This window comes from Melanotaenia boesemani, chromosome 13, assembly GCF_017639745.1.
Source record: "Melanotaenia boesemani isolate fMelBoe1 chromosome 13, fMelBoe1.pri, whole genome shotgun sequence".
Classification (NCBI taxonomy): domain Eukaryota; kingdom Metazoa; phylum Chordata; class Actinopteri; order Atheriniformes; family Melanotaeniidae; genus Melanotaenia; species Melanotaenia boesemani.
Window position 1 is genome coordinate 30,450,349 of NC_055694.1, and position 17,598 is coordinate 30,467,946.

At 37.8% G+C, this 17,598-nt stretch overlaps 2 protein-coding genes across 3 annotated transcripts in view; both read right to left on the reverse strand.

Moving 5' to 3' along the window:
* pfkfb1 (6-phosphofructo-2-kinase/fructose-2,6-biphosphatase 1) overlaps positions 1-7,866 on the reverse strand; it is a 32,121-nt gene extending 24,255 nt beyond the window's left edge. The window contains exon 1 of one of the 2 annotated variants that reach the window (XM_042004403.1): positions 7,697-7,866. In XM_042004403.1, the coding sequence (XP_041860337.1) occupies positions 7,697-7,748 (52 nt within the window). In that variant the 5' untranslated portion in view covers positions 7,749-7,866. Of the gene's footprint in view, positions 1-7,486; positions 7,499-7,696 lie in introns of those variants that run through there. The other variant, XM_042004405.1, reaches the window with a different exon arrangement.
* Positions 7,867-12,916: 5,050 nt separating this feature from the next.
* LOC121651939 (P2Y purinoceptor 1-like) lies at positions 12,917-14,669 on the reverse strand. The gene has a single exon (XM_042004414.1). The coding sequence runs from the start codon at positions 14,420-14,422 to the stop codon at positions 13,469-13,471; it is 954 nt and encodes a 317-aa protein (XP_041860348.1). The 5' UTR covers positions 14,423-14,669; the 3' UTR covers positions 12,917-13,468.
* Between the last annotated feature and the right edge of the window lie 2,929 nt (positions 14,670-17,598).

Here is a 17,598-nt window from a genome sequence, read left to right on the forward strand (position 1 = left end):
CACTTGCTTGAATCCTCTGCAAGATTTCCTCCTGCAGACACAGGATACCAGAAAATAAGTGATCACAATGCATATGTTTAACCAGCATTTCTTGATTCTAGTTTGGCAACCCCATGCTAGAACAGTGACATTATTTAAAATGTGGATATGACCTCATTGCCCTGCAAGTATACAGATTTTAGTAGATTTAAAGAATGCCTCATTTGTGTCATTAATTTTTTTTTTTCATTGAACTTTTATTTTATTATGTGAGAGCCAAGGTATGTTAAACATCCTGTAATACAGATAAGAAAGAAGGGCCTTATAATACCATGCTAAATAAAACTTATAATATGATTGTGTTTGCGATTCAATGGCTTTCTGTTGGAAATTTGAGGTCTTAGACATACTGTGATTAAACTTATTCATAATTTGTTATAAAAGATGAAAAACTGTCTTATTAGATATATCATCTTAGGTTTGTTTGAGTCCTCCTGAGATCCCTGGGTACTGTTGCTCTACAGAGACAATAGTTTAATATGGGTTAGCTGAGTGATGGCTCATTCAGGCTCCACTTGGCTAATTAATAAAGATGTATTTATTTGCTGTGTTCACAATTTGATTCAATGTACATAACATGACAATATATAACACATACCTGCACATCTAACCAGTAATGACAATGGACCATTAGGATGAGTCTGATATTATCTCTACACCAGTCTGTTAACCCTAAAATACTTCCTGTAGACTAGCAGTATGGATAGAAAGTTAGCTAATGTGATCAGGCAACTATCATATAGCTTTATTTAACTAAATTGAAATGCAATTGTCTAAGTACTGATGGAATATATGATCAATACTCATTTTTCAGTTTTGTAAGAATCACATCATAATTAATGAGTGAAGAGGTCTCGGTGTAGAGTCCGCCCTGAAGAGTCTGCTAGCTAACGCTACGTAAGTTCCGGGTAACTGAACTGCCAATCACAAATTCACTGTCCAATGAGAAATGACTTCTTAGACGACCTTCCCACCTTTTAGGTTTGTGCCAGAAGCTCAAACAAAAAGTCAGGAAGCGCAAAGAAGTGTCAGAAAGTATAGGTGTGTCCCAATTCAGGGTCTGCACACTTTGAAGTGCGCAGACTACGTAGGCTACAGAGTGTCCTCCTTAGTGTACACACCTCGAAGTCTGCTTAATGTTCGTGAAATGTGACAGCCTACCTAGTCAACAAGAATTTCCCAGAGCAACAACACAGGACGTTGAATCACTTAAACCTCTGAAATTACTCACAGGACACTTCAGTGGACGCTGAACATGGAGCGGCAAGACCGACAAAAAAAAAACAAAAAAAAAAAAACGGTTTCAGGCTCTGTTGTTTTCCAGCCGGTACACACTTCATTAACCCCTTAAAAGTCCTTGAATATCAAATATTACCGAATTTTAATGTCACCATTTAACAAACATGCTTTAAATGTACTTGGTTTTATAACGTATATACTAAAGTGAAGTTAAAAAAAGCATACTTTTTTAAAATAAAACTTCTTCTGAGGTTGCTGATTCGCCACCGTCTCGTGCATAATGAATTCTGGGAGAAAAGAGACCGCGAAGGATGCATTACCAGCAGCCTGCGTTTGAGGCTAAGTGAAGTGCAGATTTGAAGGGTGGATTCAGAGGGTCCTTCAAATTCTGTGAATTGGGACAGTGCTTCGGCAACCGTGATGATGTATGTGGCCGACGAATCTGCACTTCAAAGTGTGCAAACCCTGAATTGGGACATCTGTAAAGATGGCAACAAGAGCAAAAGTCTGATTGAGAATAAAACAGGAAACTGATAACAAAATATATACTGCAATGTTCGGCTGGACGTGTTGAAGAACGGACGAGAGTTGCTCCAAGAACAGAAGTTTTATTTAACCAGTTACTTTGCAAACTTTTTTAGCCAAAAAATTAAAACAATTAGGCAAAATAATAATTCCACACAGTCAAACAAGAAAATTAGTCTGTGTCTAAAACCCGGAAATAATTCTGATGTCATGTCGCAATTTAAAATGGTGAATTTAAAAGTCCTACAAGAAACAATTCGGCATTTGAAATCAACAACATGTACTCTGGACATGATACCATCTGACTTTTTAAAAACAGTTTTTACCTCAGTAGAAAGTGATTTCCTACTGATAGTTAACAGCTCACTGGCATCAGGCATTTTTCCCAAGTCACTAAAGATAGCTGCTATTAAGCCACTCCTAAAGAAAAGGACTCTAGACGCCTCTATAATGGACAACGATAGACCTGTCTCTAACATCTCTTTTATTTCCAAGATTATTGAAAAAGTTGTATTTCACCAGCTTAATGACTTTTTAAATGAAAGTGGAAATCTTAATAAATTTCAGTCCAGCTTCCGACCTCATCACAGCACTGAAACAGGTCAAAGTGTTAAATGACATTAGGTTGAATACGTATTCTGGTCAAGTATCAGTCCTGGTTCTGTTGGATCTCAGTGCTGCGTTTGATACTGTAGATCACAGAATCCTGTTGCACAGGCTAGAAAACTGGGTTGGACTTTCTGGAGCGGTTCTTAACTGGTTCAGGTCTTATTTAGAAGGCCAGAGTTATTTTGTTACGATCGACAGCTATGAACCTGAGCGAGTGGCCATGACTTGTGGAGTCCCCCAGGGGTCAGTCCTTGGACCTCTTCTGTTCAACTTGTATATGCTCCCTTTGGGTAAAATATTACAGAACTATAGCATTAATTATCAAAGTTATGCAGATGATACACAACTTTATGTGTCTCTGTCACCAGATGACTGCAGCCCAATAGACTTATTGTGTCAGTGTCTGGAGCAAATAAACACCTGGATGAAGGAGAATTTCCTACAATTAAATGAAGATAAAACTGAGATTATTCTGTTTGGTAGCAAAGAGAAGAGGGTCAGCATTGGTAAACACCTGGAGACTCGGGCTTTTAAAATCACCAACCAAGTTGGTAACCTTGGAGTGTTGATAGAATCAGACCTGACTTTCAGCAGCCACATCAAAGCTTCACCAAGAAGCTTTTTACCAGCTCAGAAACATCAACAGAATTAAAAGTCTAGTCTCCCAGAAAGACCAAGAGAAACTCATCCATGCATTCATCTCCAGTAGGCTTGATTACTGTAATGGTCTTTTAACAGGACTTCCTAAAAAGAGCATTAAACATCTGCAGCTCATCCAGAACGCTGCTGCTAGAGTTTTAACCAGGACTAAGAGATCTGAACACATCACACCAGTTTTTAAATCTTTACACTGGCTTCCAGTCAGTCACAGAATAGATTTTAAAACCCTTCTGCTTGTTTACAAATCCCAAAATGGTTTAGGACCAGAATACATCTGTGATATGTTCAGAGAATATAAACCTAGCAGAGCTCTTAGATCCAAAGACTCTGGTCAACTAGTCCAAACCAGAGTCCAGACTAAACATGGAGAAGCAGCATTTAGCTGTTATGCTGCAAACAAGTGGAACAAACTGCCAGTGGAGATCAAACTTTCCCCAAATGTAGACATTTTTAAATCCAGGTTAAAAACATTTCTTTTCTCATGCGCCTATGCATGAAATCTGCACGGTAACGTTTTTTTTTTTTTTTTATTTATCTTGCTTTTAATCATTTTAATGTAATTTATTATTTTATTGTGATTATGTGTTGATTACGTGTTGATGCCTTTTACTGTTCTAAATATCTGTAATGTCTTTGTTTTATGTAAAGCACTTTGAATTGTCCTGTACATGAAATTTGCTTTACAAATAAACTGCCTTGCCTTGGGTCGTAACCACTCCGAACAACTGCACAAAACAGAACTCACACGCACAACTCTACAACCCGACAGCTCTCTCAAGCTTCAACTGAACACCCGCTCATCCCTGCGCCTTTTCTCCTAGACCCAACCATATCCCTGTCTTAACTCTGCACAGTTTCCCACCCATAGAACATTCTTAACAAGTAATATTAGCCAGAACATCACTGTAGGATCACTGCACTTAACATTAGCGGGACACCACTCTGGGACCGCTACAATACTATTAAACACACAAACAAACAAACAAAAGACAAAGACTTTCCACAATTTTTCCGAGAATTTGATTACAGATTGTATGTTTTACTTTTAAAACAACTTACTTACTTTTCTCTTAAATCCTCATTTTTGTTTGATTTTCTAAGTGTCTTTCTTGATCCTTTAGGCACAAATCTAATCCCATATAAGAGGAAGTGCTCCAACACACAGATTTTATTTATTTTATTTATTTATTTTATTTTATTTTTGTCTTTTAGAGTTATTTATTTATTTATTATTATTATTATTATTATTATTATTATTAAATTAATCCAGCTTAAACTTTTATCCATTCATGTTTATTAAATTTTGATTTTCAGTCTCTGGACTTTGGTGTTGTCATGTGCCATTTAGTACAACTGGTTTACTTATGTATTATGTCCCACTGGAATAATTTAGTTTTTATAAGTAACATTATTTGTTTTGTTAGGAGGAATATGGATGTGTTGTTACCATGACCATCACTTAAATAATTTAAAGATGGGACGAGTTATTTTCGCAACTGTTTTGTTTTAAAGACACATGAGAATAAAAGAAAAGTGCATATAAAGTCATATATTTCCATATGAAAGGGTCACATGACATAATGATTAGTCAGAACCTGAGATTCACACAGAGATCGTCAGGTTTTAGCATGTGTTGATCAGTAGCTACGTTTACATGGACAAAGATTTAATCTATTTAGCTGAAATTAATCTGATCAGAGATTGCAGCTGACATGTTTACATGGATGCTGGATGCAGCGATCCCATCAGTTGTGTTTACATGATGGAAAAATTGAATACCATCAGAATGGTTTTAAGATGCACAATACAAACTAATTCACATGAAGATTTTTCTTTTTTTATTTGGAGTCTTTTGACCGTTGAGATGCTCCATAAACCTTAACTCTTTCAGAGTTTCCAACAAAAACATTTCCGCCATAGTCCAGTTTTGATTTGCTGCCTCCATTTTTCATCTGTTTGCCATCTGCCTCTAAGTCCTGCATTTGGGTCCACTTCCTCACATCCCGCAAACCATGACAGAATGATCTGAGCAAGTTGGACCTAGTAGATGACATGATCACTCTGAGTATCTTTCCCGAGAGGCAGCTAAAAGCTTCCCAACCAGGATGGAACCAGACCCTGTGCCCTCCAAACATCCACCTACAAGGTTCAGAATGGGAGGGCTTTCCAGATGCCAGGAGATGAAGCTCATCCATGAGCATGATATCAAGCAAACTCATGGGAAAGCTCCTTGGACTGGATACAGAGCCAGAGCTGGTATATGGAACAGTTGCCTTTCCTGGGAACTAGACTGGTTTACAGAACACCCCCACTCAGAGGACCCGGTTCTCGGGTTCCTGTGGTCTTGGACGTGGCTGTTACCAATGAGGTACAGTTCGACACCTCTCATCCAGTCTCCAAGGGGATCAACCTAATAAGAACAAGCTAGAATAAAGGAGTAAGTTTGGGACAAAACTTTGCTGCTTAAAGAAGCTTAACAGTATCAGAATCACGGGCGGTCCAGGACAGCCAAGTGTCACCCTCGCAGCAGGCTTGGAACCTCCTGTGGGCCCCTCTGCTGAAGGCAGAGCCGGATACATACAGTACATTTCTTGCGATAATTTTGATGCAAGATGTGGAACCAAAATGTGGCTCACTTTTCCAGTCGGACCCAATAAATACATGTGCCTACAGTGACCAGCAGGTTAACTGTAATTGCTATAGATACACAATATCGGCAAAATTACTGGCTCACCTCCCTTGACTCTCGTATGAACTTAATAGACATCCCATTCTGAATCAAATGAGTTCAAAATTACATTGGCCCACCAGCTATAATGGCTTCAGCTCTTCTGGCAAGGCTTTCCACAAGGTTTAGGAGTGTGTTCATAGGAATTATTGACCGTTCCCCCAGACACGCATTTTTGAAGTCAGACACTGATGTTGGACGAGAAGGCCTGGCTCTCAGCCTCTGCTCTAATTCATCCCAAAGGTGTTCTATTGGGTTGAAGTCAGGACCAGTCAAGTTCACCAGAACAGCAAACCAAACACTAAACTCGCTAATCCATGTCTTTATGGACCGTGGTTTGTGCACTGGTGCACAGTCATGTTGGAACAGGAAAGGGCCATTCCCAAACTGTTCCCACAAAGTTGGGAACATGAAATTGTCCAAAATCTCTTGGTGCACCGAAGCATTTGGAGTTTCTTTCACTGGAACTAAAGGGACAAGCCCAACTCCTGCAAAACAACCCAAAACCATAATCCCTTGCAGACATTTTAGACCCCAGACACTGATGATGCAGCATATGGATACAAGAACTGGAAGAAGGCTGCTTCTAGTTTTTCCATCCATGCCAAATCTGAGAGGCACAAACATGCAATGATTGCATGGAGAGATCCATCCAGCTGTAGCTAGTAATGCAACGTTGGCTTTAACTGAACTTTTGTTAAAGAAAAATGTGTTTAGTTGTGTTTTCATTTAACTGAAGTTGAGATGAAATGCTGAGACAAATACTGTTTCATATCTTCCCTAAGATGTATAACAGGGAGGTTCACATGTTTAGTCAAATAGTTATTTTTTGAAAATATAACTGTGACTGAATTGCTGTTCTAATATTGCCTTAATTATACTGTAAATTTTGAAATCCTTGAAGGCTCTTTGTTGTGTTATTTTCTCATAAATGTGGCTGGCCCCTGCCTGGCCTGTTCTAATGTTGGTCTAAACCACCACTGATCAGAATATTCACAGATGTTGTTCCAGGAATCATTTTAATGTGCAGCTATCTACTGAACTTAAATAAAGGCCACACACCAACATATATCAAGTTGGGACATTTATTAAATTCATATTCTAACCCACTATGATTTGTTTGCTACACCTATGTGGTTTAGAAGGGGTGTTCTTGTCAAACACACTTTTGATCTCACTGGGTCACCTGGCTGATCGTCTGTTTTAAATGTAGTGAAAACTCCACCCACACGGCTAACCGCTTGGTTGACCAGGCAATAAATAATGCAGACCCAATGTTTCCTCAAGCTCAGCCAATCGGAGGAGGAGCAACATGCAAAGGCTGCTGGGAAACCGAGTTCAATGCATTCTGTCACAAACAGCAGCCATGCAGGTTTTGGTCTTTTCATCAGGTTCTCCTCATTCTGGTTCCCCTCTCACATGTAAAGACATTAAAGAATTTTCCCCAAGGGATTGATCAAGTATTCTGGTTCTGATTCATGTACACATAACGGTGGAAGAGGAGTTTTACCAGAAGTTTACCAGAAGCTAATGCAAACACCACAAAACATCTCTCTCTAATTTACTTTTCCTCTGGCTTTTCTTTGAAGCAAGCTGTCAGACCTGTTGGAGAACCCGAACCTTTTTCATAAAGCCACTCCACATTCAGATCACTCATGCATTGAAGTGTATTTAAGTATTTATTACCTGTAAACAAAGTACCTGAGAAAAATATAGAAAAGCACTGCTTAAACCGGGCTCCTCTTAACTTCCTGTTTGCCTATTTTTACCAGCTGTCATCAGCGTGAAGTTAGTTTTTATCTGCCTACATGAAGTGTAGCCACAGTGGAGTCAGAGTGGAGCTGGCCATGGGTCAGACAGTATATGAGGTGTGTTTGCAGAGGGAGTGTATCTCACCTGCGCTGTCACACCTGCGGCGCCACACGTTTTCCAGCTGAGAAACCTCCATTCTTCACAAACCCTGCAGCCAAGCAAACAGTCGACGGACTAAACAGGATTATTTGGCGAGCAGCAACAGAGCTAATGCCCTTTTTTAAGAAACTGAGCCCCTGTGCCAAAGCATTCTCAGCCCACCCCCCACCCCTCTGACCCCTCTCCTTTCACGACTCGTGGGACATATGATAGCAGCCTGCTGGGCTTGTCCTCTAATGTTTGACAGGGCCAGAGTTCACAACGTGCAGACATGGCAGAACTCAGAGGGAGCGTCAGGAAAGAGGCAAAGGTTGCTGAGAAGTTGATGCAGATACACATGAAAACGCAACAATATTTCTTCTTCCAAACTGCGGCCAAAACAGACAGAATCCATTTTAATGCACAGCAGTTGCTGTTAGCTGGTATGTTCAGCCACACTTCCCTCAACAGCTGGGGAGGGTTTGACATTTGAAATGGAAACCAAGAAATGACTGTCACAGAACACACTGTTGTTTTTAAACAAGCACACTGGTCAACATGTTTTACAGGCTGAGAGTTTTAGATAAAACACCAAATCTAAACTTTAGTGAGTTCTAGTCTGATGGATATTATTTACCATGATATGAGATAACAAACTCTTTATCAAAACAACTTTATGCACAATACCATGAACTTTCCTTCACTTGCAAACCAGCCGTGTAAATATCTTCATCACAAGGCCTTTTTTTCTGCCTCCTGTCCAAAATGACTAACTATAGAATAAATTATTTTTACAGCTATAAAGGCTGTATGTATCATCTTTATCTTTACAGAAAGCTGAGAGATGTGAAATGACTACAGAAGTGTCAGAATCAAGATATGTGTTACTGTGAGTAAGTTCAACTAGAACACAGTGGAAAATGTAAATAGAGAGAAAAGTAAAGTAAAGCAGGCGGTCAGATGGAAACATTCAGCAAGGATCATGAAGTTATACATTCACCTGTGTTGTTCTGAAGTACAGTGGTATAACAACAAACCTGGACACTGGACCTAGGGTTGTACTGGAAGTCACAGAGACTGAGGCAACCTGAGGTGAGGCTAAATTTTTCCCAACAAACTTTTGAACTATTTTACTGACTGTGTTTTCCTCTTATCTGGTGCAACAGGCCTATAGAGCAGAAAGTTGTTATTTTTATCAGTATTTTGCATCTTTGCTTTAAAATTACTGTAAGTAAAGAAAAGTCACGTAGAGAATTACATTTAAGTTTAAAGTTTGCATGTTTACCCTATCACAGCTCAGATGCTGTAGCCACATCCTGTGTTGTATGCTGCACACAATCGTATTGTTCCGGATGTGGCCATAACAGCTAAAAAACTACCCACTTTCAAACCAGAAGAAAAACGTTGCCCTCAGGATGAATGTTTGCACAGACTTGAAGTTTTTTAAGTGGTTCTCAGCATTACTGCTTAATTTAATTTCTGACTAAGAATATGGACAAAGAGAAAAAGATAGCTAATATTTAAAGAGGAGAAGGTCAACAACAGACAAGTGAGCATGTTTGGTTGTAAACACAGAAACATTTGTAAAAGTGTATAAAACAATTAGTGAAGGATTTGATGTTGCGTCATTATTAAAATTTACATGATGACATGACAGCTCATAGAAGAGTATGTTTGGGCCATGATGTTATCTGGACAGTACTTACACTAGAAGGAGTGAGTGATTAGGGTTGTACATTTACATTTACTCCTTAAGTCAGTAGTGTGAAAAGGATCTTAGTTCAGGTTCCACATTCAGCACAATCTGATCTGCAGCGATCAGACCAGTAAAATAACTGAAAAATAAACTATAAATAATAAAAACTACACATTTTTCTTTTATGTTTTAGTACAAAGTACAAGTATATGGAGGACGTATATGGAGGATGTAAAGTGACACAATGAATTAATTCAATATATTATTCAATAATTACTTAAATGTGTCATTAAATAATTGAAATGGTAATTAAATACATAAATGTGTTATTAAATGTATCATTAATTAATTAAAATACAAATGAATATATGTAAAAACATATATAATTATTTCACTATTTAATTAATTATTTATCTATTTAATTAATTATTTCATGGTCAGTGTTGCAGTGCATCATGAATTTATTTTATCTGTCAGCCTAGCCCATCAAACTCAGTGGGTGGGGCTAACCAGCGCATGTAGCGAGGAAAGCGGAGAATATGTTGAAGTTGTTGGACTCATTTAGTCTCTTTCCGACCAATATATTGACCACAGAGTGATTGAAAGTTTAGAAGTACTCCACCTCTTCTCTGGTACCATGATACAACAAGCAGAACACACAGGGACCGGGACTTTCAGCCGTACCCCTTCTAGATCTGTTTGGGTAACAAAGAGAAGTGGGATTGGGCCTAACAGTATGAACCACACAAAGCTTTAATGGCGCAAGAGAAGGTCAGCAGCATGGAAGGGATTTTTTTTATATATAAAATATGTTAAAAAAAATAATAATGTTGATTAAAATGTCTTTATAAGAAGCATTAAACAGCTTCATAAAGTATAACATGAATATCAAATTATTTATAAACCAATATTAGTAAAATTGAGTAGTTTCTTTTAAAGACAATCCTCTTACACTTAGTGTAACACTGCAATTATAAAATAAAATAAAAAAAACATTTACTATCAAATATTACTTTTACAGTGGTTCTAAATACAGTATTTTGTACAGTGATGATAATGAACGTAGTGTTGTTAGACTACTGAGTGAAGTATTAGAGCCCAGTCTGATATTTGAGGTCAGATAAACCCATGACTTATTTAGGATTTACATGGAAATAGTAAAAGCAACATGAAAAGTTTATGTATAATGTAATGTTGTCCCACATGAATGAATTTGATCTTTTTTGTTTTTACATATTTCAGCACAAATTTTAAAAACTGCAAAAGGTGAAATCAGTAAATAGGACATTTACTGGTGTGTTTTCAATAAATTACCATGTGTTTGTTCTCCATTCACACAAAATCTAAACTGAATGTTTCTCCTGAACAGAAATACAACCCCTTTTTTTAAAGTTGGGATGCTGTGTAAAATGTAAATAAAAGCAGAATGCAGTTATTTTAAAATCTCATACACTTATTTAATCCCCAAAAATCAGCAAAACATCTCTAAAAGTTGGGAAAGGAGCAACAAAAGGCTGGAAAAGCCCAAATAAAATACTCTAGGATCCTAACTAATGCGGTTATCGGTAACAGTAACATGACTGGGTATAAAAGGAACATTTCAGAGAGGCAGAGTCTCTCATGTAAAGATGCACAGAGGTTCACCAATCTGAGATAAACTGGCTCTAAAAATTGTAGAACAGTTTCAGTGTTGGGTTTGTGAGATTTGGAAATGACACATTTTACACAGCATTTAAAAGCACAACTTTTTTGGAACTGAGGTTGAAGAATGTAACTGGTTATTAATAGTTTTTAACGTTGTCTGTGCAGATTGACTCATTTCTCTTCCTGCATGAACTGTAGGTGTGAAAACCACAGACAGTTGACTCATAGAAATACTTCTTAATTTTAAACGTTACTGGATGTGCACCCAATCAGGAGGGGGAAGCGTCTTGCCCGAGGAGATGACAGATCGATTGGGGGAGTGGGAACCAAACCGCCAACCTTCCGATCATTGGAGGACCAGCTCAACCACTTGAACCACTGCAGCCCTGATAGTAAATCCCCTTTCTTCCTCATTGTAAAGCTCAGTTTGAACTTCAGCAAATCAAGACAAATTTTTTTAAATGTAAATAATAGTATTTCATATTAAAAAAAATCCAAACAGACAAAATTAGGACATCTTCACATTGATTAGTTTTTCAGATGCACATCAGATGATCAGAGTATTGTTACAGAGATTTTTGGAGAAGTCTTCTCGGTTTTTGCATTTAGTTTGGTTTGCTCTATGAGATGTGTATATAGCTGTCACAAGGGATATAAAAAAGGATCTCCATATAATCTGAAATAATCTATTCTGTCGCTTGGAGAAACATTTGCAAGTGTTGAACCTTTATAGCAATTTCCAACTAGGCTGGGTCAAGCTGTCCAAGCAAGTTAAGCCCCAGAGTGGACCAGAAAATTATTATAGGAGTCTCCTGTAATGATTCATGAACCAGTGTAATGCAACATACGTGATGTTACAGCGCAGAGACACAGTTTTTCCATAAGTGTTCAACAAATATATTGCAGACAACACGTATCTGAAATGTTTTTACATTTATTTCACCAAAGGTGAAGTGTATACTAACAGAATATTACAGGGTACTTTAGAACTTTTTTTAGGGTCATCACCCACACGTTTAGCTGTGTTGCTCATTCAGTAGAGCACAGTCCTTACCAGTACTACCTGGTGGTAAAGGGGACTAATCACACTTTCCACCCCTAAAGGGAAGAAAAAAAATCCCAAAAAACTTAATTTCCTTCATTTTTTTGTGCCACACACATATAACCTCCTAGTAAGCAGGTTATGTTCAAGAAGTTTGTTACCGTGGTAACAGACTCAGAGGCTTTCTGAAATGGGCAACCACAAGTTTACCTCAAGTCAGCGTTAACATACTCAGAGATTTTATGTGACCCACTTTCTGGAAAACACACACACACATATACATACATATATATATATATATATATCTATAGGGAGAGAGAGAGAGAGAAAGAGAGATGTGGGTTGTCTTTTTTTTTGCTGTGTTTGGTTTTTTAGCTTTGTGAGAGATATGTTTTTAATTTTTTTAACTTCCAGTTTTATTGATTGGGATCATTTAAAAACCATTTCAGTGTTTGAAATTAAATGAGCTTAATCTAGTCAATATTAGTTTATCACCAAAATATAATTTTAAATTGATAAGAATGCAGATGAATACATTCTTATATGTGACATTTTTTTATTATTTGTCTCAAAATCCCACAAGAAAATAAGGATTGGACACCAAAGACCACACATTTCCTGTTGTATGTTTTAGCAGGTTTGAAGCACATGTGTGAAAACTGTATATAATCTTATTATGATAATGTTTAAGGAAAACATATTTAGATTTAAACAACTTTTTGATCAGTTGTTAGCGTTTCATAGCTTGACGTTATTAACCAGACTGTTTGGAAATGGGCTGAAATAAACCTTTAAACTATTAGAACATATAGACGGGCGGACAGACGGACAGATATAGTGCATCTCAAATCAAATCAAACTTTATTTATGAAGCACTTTCTATACAAAAGCAGAGCAAAGTGCTTTACACAATAAAAACAAATTTTGACTCTATATAATAAAACACACACAGACACACCACAGTCAGAGCTGCAGTGTAGGGCCCCACCAACCACCCCGACCAGGGTGATCTCCAAGGCAACCATCCTGCAGACTGACTAGGTATAGCTCCTGGTGTGGAGGATACCCATGAGAAAAATACTAGAGGTAAAACGTAAAAACAAGATAACGAATAAAGCCAAAAACAATAACAACAAATTAGGCCAATAAAAATGCTCATAAAGAATAAGTACAAAATTACACCACTGCAGCTCTTAGAGAGGTTTCCTGTTTCCTGCTGCATTTACAAGAACAACACAATGATGAAGCTGAAAAATTAAAAATATAATACAATGTGCAAACATTAATGTGCACAATACAGCAATAATTAACAAGAAATATAGTTTCATACATAATGTAATTCAGTCAAACTGTTTGTTGTAATTGTCTATCGTTTTTTAGGTCCACATTAGAACTGTTACAGATCTTCATCAGTTTTTGTCACGGAAATCATCTGGTGAACTCGCAGGAACAGGTTTCTGATTGAAGCAGGAATATGTTGACTTACACGGAGGCAAACCAGAGGGTTGAGAGCGCTGTTCAGACACACAAGACCACGACTAACCTGATGTGCTTTGAAGACATCATTTTCCCAGCTGATGTCGTAAATTTTCCGTTTACGTAAAACTCTTGCATAGAGAGTGAGGTTCTTTAACACGTGGTGGGGGATGTAGCAAACACAGAAGAGAAGAGTCAAGATGAACAGCAGCCTTAAACTCTTTTGTTTCAGTACCTTGTCAATATTATTTGAGTGGCAGAGCACAAGAGTCACATGTCCGTAGCAGCCCACGTTGATGAGGAATGGGATGAAAAATCCAGTCACAGTCCATACTAAGCTGTATTTGAGGTAATCCTCAACATAGGGTATGGTTGTGGTATGATAGCATTTTGTGGTGTTTTTTCTTAATATTTTGGGAAAGGACGTGTCTGGAAGACTCTGAATGCTCACCAACAGCCAAACCAGGACTGATATAGCCACAGAATGAGTCACGGTCAGTCTACCCTTCACTCTCATTGGATGGACAATGGCCAGGTACCTGTACACACTTATACAGGTGAGAAACCCAATGCTACAGTATAAATTCAGGTTGAAGCAGAACCTGGTCACCTTGCAGAATTCACTTCCAAAGATCCATTCTTTCCTTAAATAGTAGAATGTGAAAAAAGGGAGGATGGGCAGGAACAAAATATTGACAAGTCCAAGGTTCAGAACAAAAACATTGATGTTTCCCAGTTTCTTCCATTTCTGCCACAAGGTCCTGCAGCCCCATCCATTAGTAAACAGACCGATGATGAATGTGGTGAAGTAGAGAGCAGGTAGAACTTGGTTCTGATAAAACTCAAAGTTGGAAGTATGGTTGGTTTTATTCATTCTGTCTTCTGGAAGGAAGTCAACTCAAGCCCTCACAGCAGAGGCACAGGGGGTTTATGAGAAGTGAAAGAGGGTGTGATCAAAATAACTTCCTGTTCGACAACCTGCAATCTCAAAGGCAGATCTGACATCTCAGATGAGTCAGATGACACAGTTAATAAAAGCATCCTCACATCCCAGGAAATTAACAGTGAACTAAAACATAAAAAGGTTTAGAAGTAAGCAGACAGTATGTCGTTCCTGTGAGGCTGTGATTGTCTGCACTGATGTCTGAGTTATGGGTGAAAACTCAGCAGATAAATTTCTATTTTGAATTTCCATTCTAGAAAGCCCTGCTAGGTTGCAACGGTAGTAGGTCTTATCATACTATTGTCATCTGTAAAATACAGTTGACTTTTCTTTGACAATCCACTGTAAGTCACGCTTTAAAAAGATTCTTTTCATGCTGGTTCAGCGGCTGCACTGCTCAAGTAGTATATCCACGTACATTGGACTGAAGATGACTTTAAAGGTGAAGTGTATAACAAACTCAAAGGTCAATGACAGAAAATTTCAATATATCATTTAAATTTTCTATTGGTGTCTAATCACTTTACTAAAATAACTTACCTTTTTATTCTCTTAGAATGGATCATTCATATTCACTTGCTGTGGTACCATATACATGGCAGCTTACATATTTGGGCCACCATTTTTACTACAGAGTCTCTAAATGTACAAACAACTGTGTGTGTGAAGCTTTAAAACTGCAATACCAGCTTTGTTTTATAGGTTCTGGAGCACCGTTTGGGCTAAGTAACGCCTTAAAAGGACCAGAGAAGAGTATAGTACACATCTGCACCTGCTCCACAGGTCCCTCATCAGCTTGTCTTTCCTGCAGCAGTCTGGCCAGGTCTGTCACTGAATCTGCTAAAATGTCTTCTGGGACACTGTTTTAGCAAAAAAAAAAAAAATGCATGTCCCCCATCAGCAGCCTGTGTGAAATTCTGTTCAGAACAGTATAAGTTCAGAAGCCTACATGCAAAATGGTTTGCATGGTAAGAAACTCAGCATGTTTAAATGTAACTATGTTCAAGACAACTTCCACTTTATGGGTGCAGCAAAATGAGATTTGACTTCTGCATCAGGGAAACTATTTCTGCTCACTTTTATGCGCTTGTACATAAATACCAAAATACCATAAATACCAATGTTCAAACATATGCTTGCATATGCTTGTTGGAGAAAACCTTAAAAATGCACAAGTAATAAAGAACAGGTAATTCTTCCCACATTATTAAAATAGGTGGGTACTAATTTCCCACTTTCCTAGTTAATCAGTTACTGTTCCACACAATTTCTTTATACCTTTCTCTTTAGGTTCTTTATATATGGGTCTGACTATACACCGACTAATGCTGATTAACTAAGAAACAGGAACAAGACTGTGAATTCATTTTTTTGTGTGCCAGTGACTTTCATACATACTTTCCAATGCCAAAAAACAACTGTACTACAACCAATCACATGTACTTTAATCATTTTTGACAGTTTGGAGTTATGTAAAAAATGTAAATGACAAAAAAAAAACAAAAAAACAACTGTGTCACCTTGTTAACATAACATCATTTTCTCATCTAGTATTTTTTTTTTTTTTTTTGAGGAACCCATTGTTGCTGAAGCACTTTGTTGGCTGCAAAACATGTGGAGCTGTGGCTGGAGACATCTCTGTGCAAAATGTAGGTGAAACACTGCTGGCAACAATATGGTTGAGGTTAATTGTCTGTAGGAGATACTTTCTGTTCTGAAATCTCTCTTTGAAGGAGTAAAATTTTGCACTTTGGGGCCGCTGTTGCACGAGATAGAATGTAGATGCTAAAAGACTGTTATTTTAAAACTCCATATAATTGTCAAAAAAAGTAACTTTTATGTCTTGAAGTCATTTAAATGCCAAACAATAGCTTTAGGACTACAACGTCGGCTTCAAATACTTGTGAACAGTGGGCAAAACAACAACGTAGCACCGCTACAATTTGTAGTTTTGAGTGGGTTTAGAATATACACAAAGTGCTCAAACAAGAGAGGATGAGTTCTCTGATGATAGTGGTGATTGTGATAGAGTCCAGTTGTTCGGTTGTGTGGTTCCTAGATGAAGCGGTTTAGTCAGCAACAGGGTGGATCAGTAGGTGAGCAGGCAGAATAAAAAAAGCCATTCCCTACAGCATTGCCATGTTCAAAGACTCACATTGTGATTTGCTTCTCCACTCTAACTAGAAAGACTCTTATCTTACCTCTACGAAGCTTCTACAGTTTCTATGTGTAGGCCACTTTCAAGAAGTGAAATATACAAATCAGGGAACTCAGCATGTAATCGTGTGTATACTGAAATGTAAACAAGTTGGAAGATAAATCTAAACGAATATCAGGTTTTCTATTTGATTTAATTTTTTATCTTACTCTGTCACCTGAACTTGGGGTGAAGAAAACACTCATACGTCATAAATGAAGAAGATTAGGTCATTTCGCTGGACCAAAGAAACGTTATCAGAGAGATTAGCAGACATAGATCCTGCCCGCAATTGAGAAATGACCCCTTCCTCATATTTAAACACGTTTTGGAGCTGCTCCAAGTTGACAAGCTACTGGACCTCGATATTCAAAACACTCTCAGAGGTCCTGGCGGTATTTATAGCACCCTGCCCTATAATAGCCCTATTTGGTGTATCGCCTGTTGCTTATGGTTTGAGCAATTGACAGTATGACTTTCTGGCTCTCTTTACACTACTCGCACGCCGCTTAATACTTCTGAAATAGAAAGCTGTTGCCCCCCTCAGCCCACACACTCTAGATAAGGAATTCTCTATTTTATATGAGATTGGAAAAAATAAAATGTACACTTAGAGGTTCAGCTGGCAAATTTTATAAGACTTGGCAACCTTTTTTGAGATATGTAGAAGAGAAATGAGAGATGTATGACTCAGTTTAACTAGGACAATTACTGGCTTTGTTTAATCTTGATGATGACCTAGTTAACTTACATCTCTATGTACTGATTGGCTTTTTGTTTTTGAAAATTCAAGAATGTTAGAAGTGGCAAACATAATACTTTCACAAAATGTGTTAAATTTAATCCAGTTAAGGACGATGGACAGTTCATCTGGAATGGCAGTTGAAAAACTCATGCAGGCCATTCACAC

What these genes read in the sequence shown, in the direction of transcription:
- LOC121651939 (XM_042004414.1), bottom strand. Translation starts at nt 14,422, where the DNA reads ATGAATAAAACCAACCATACTTCCAACTTTGAGTTTTATCAGAACCAA.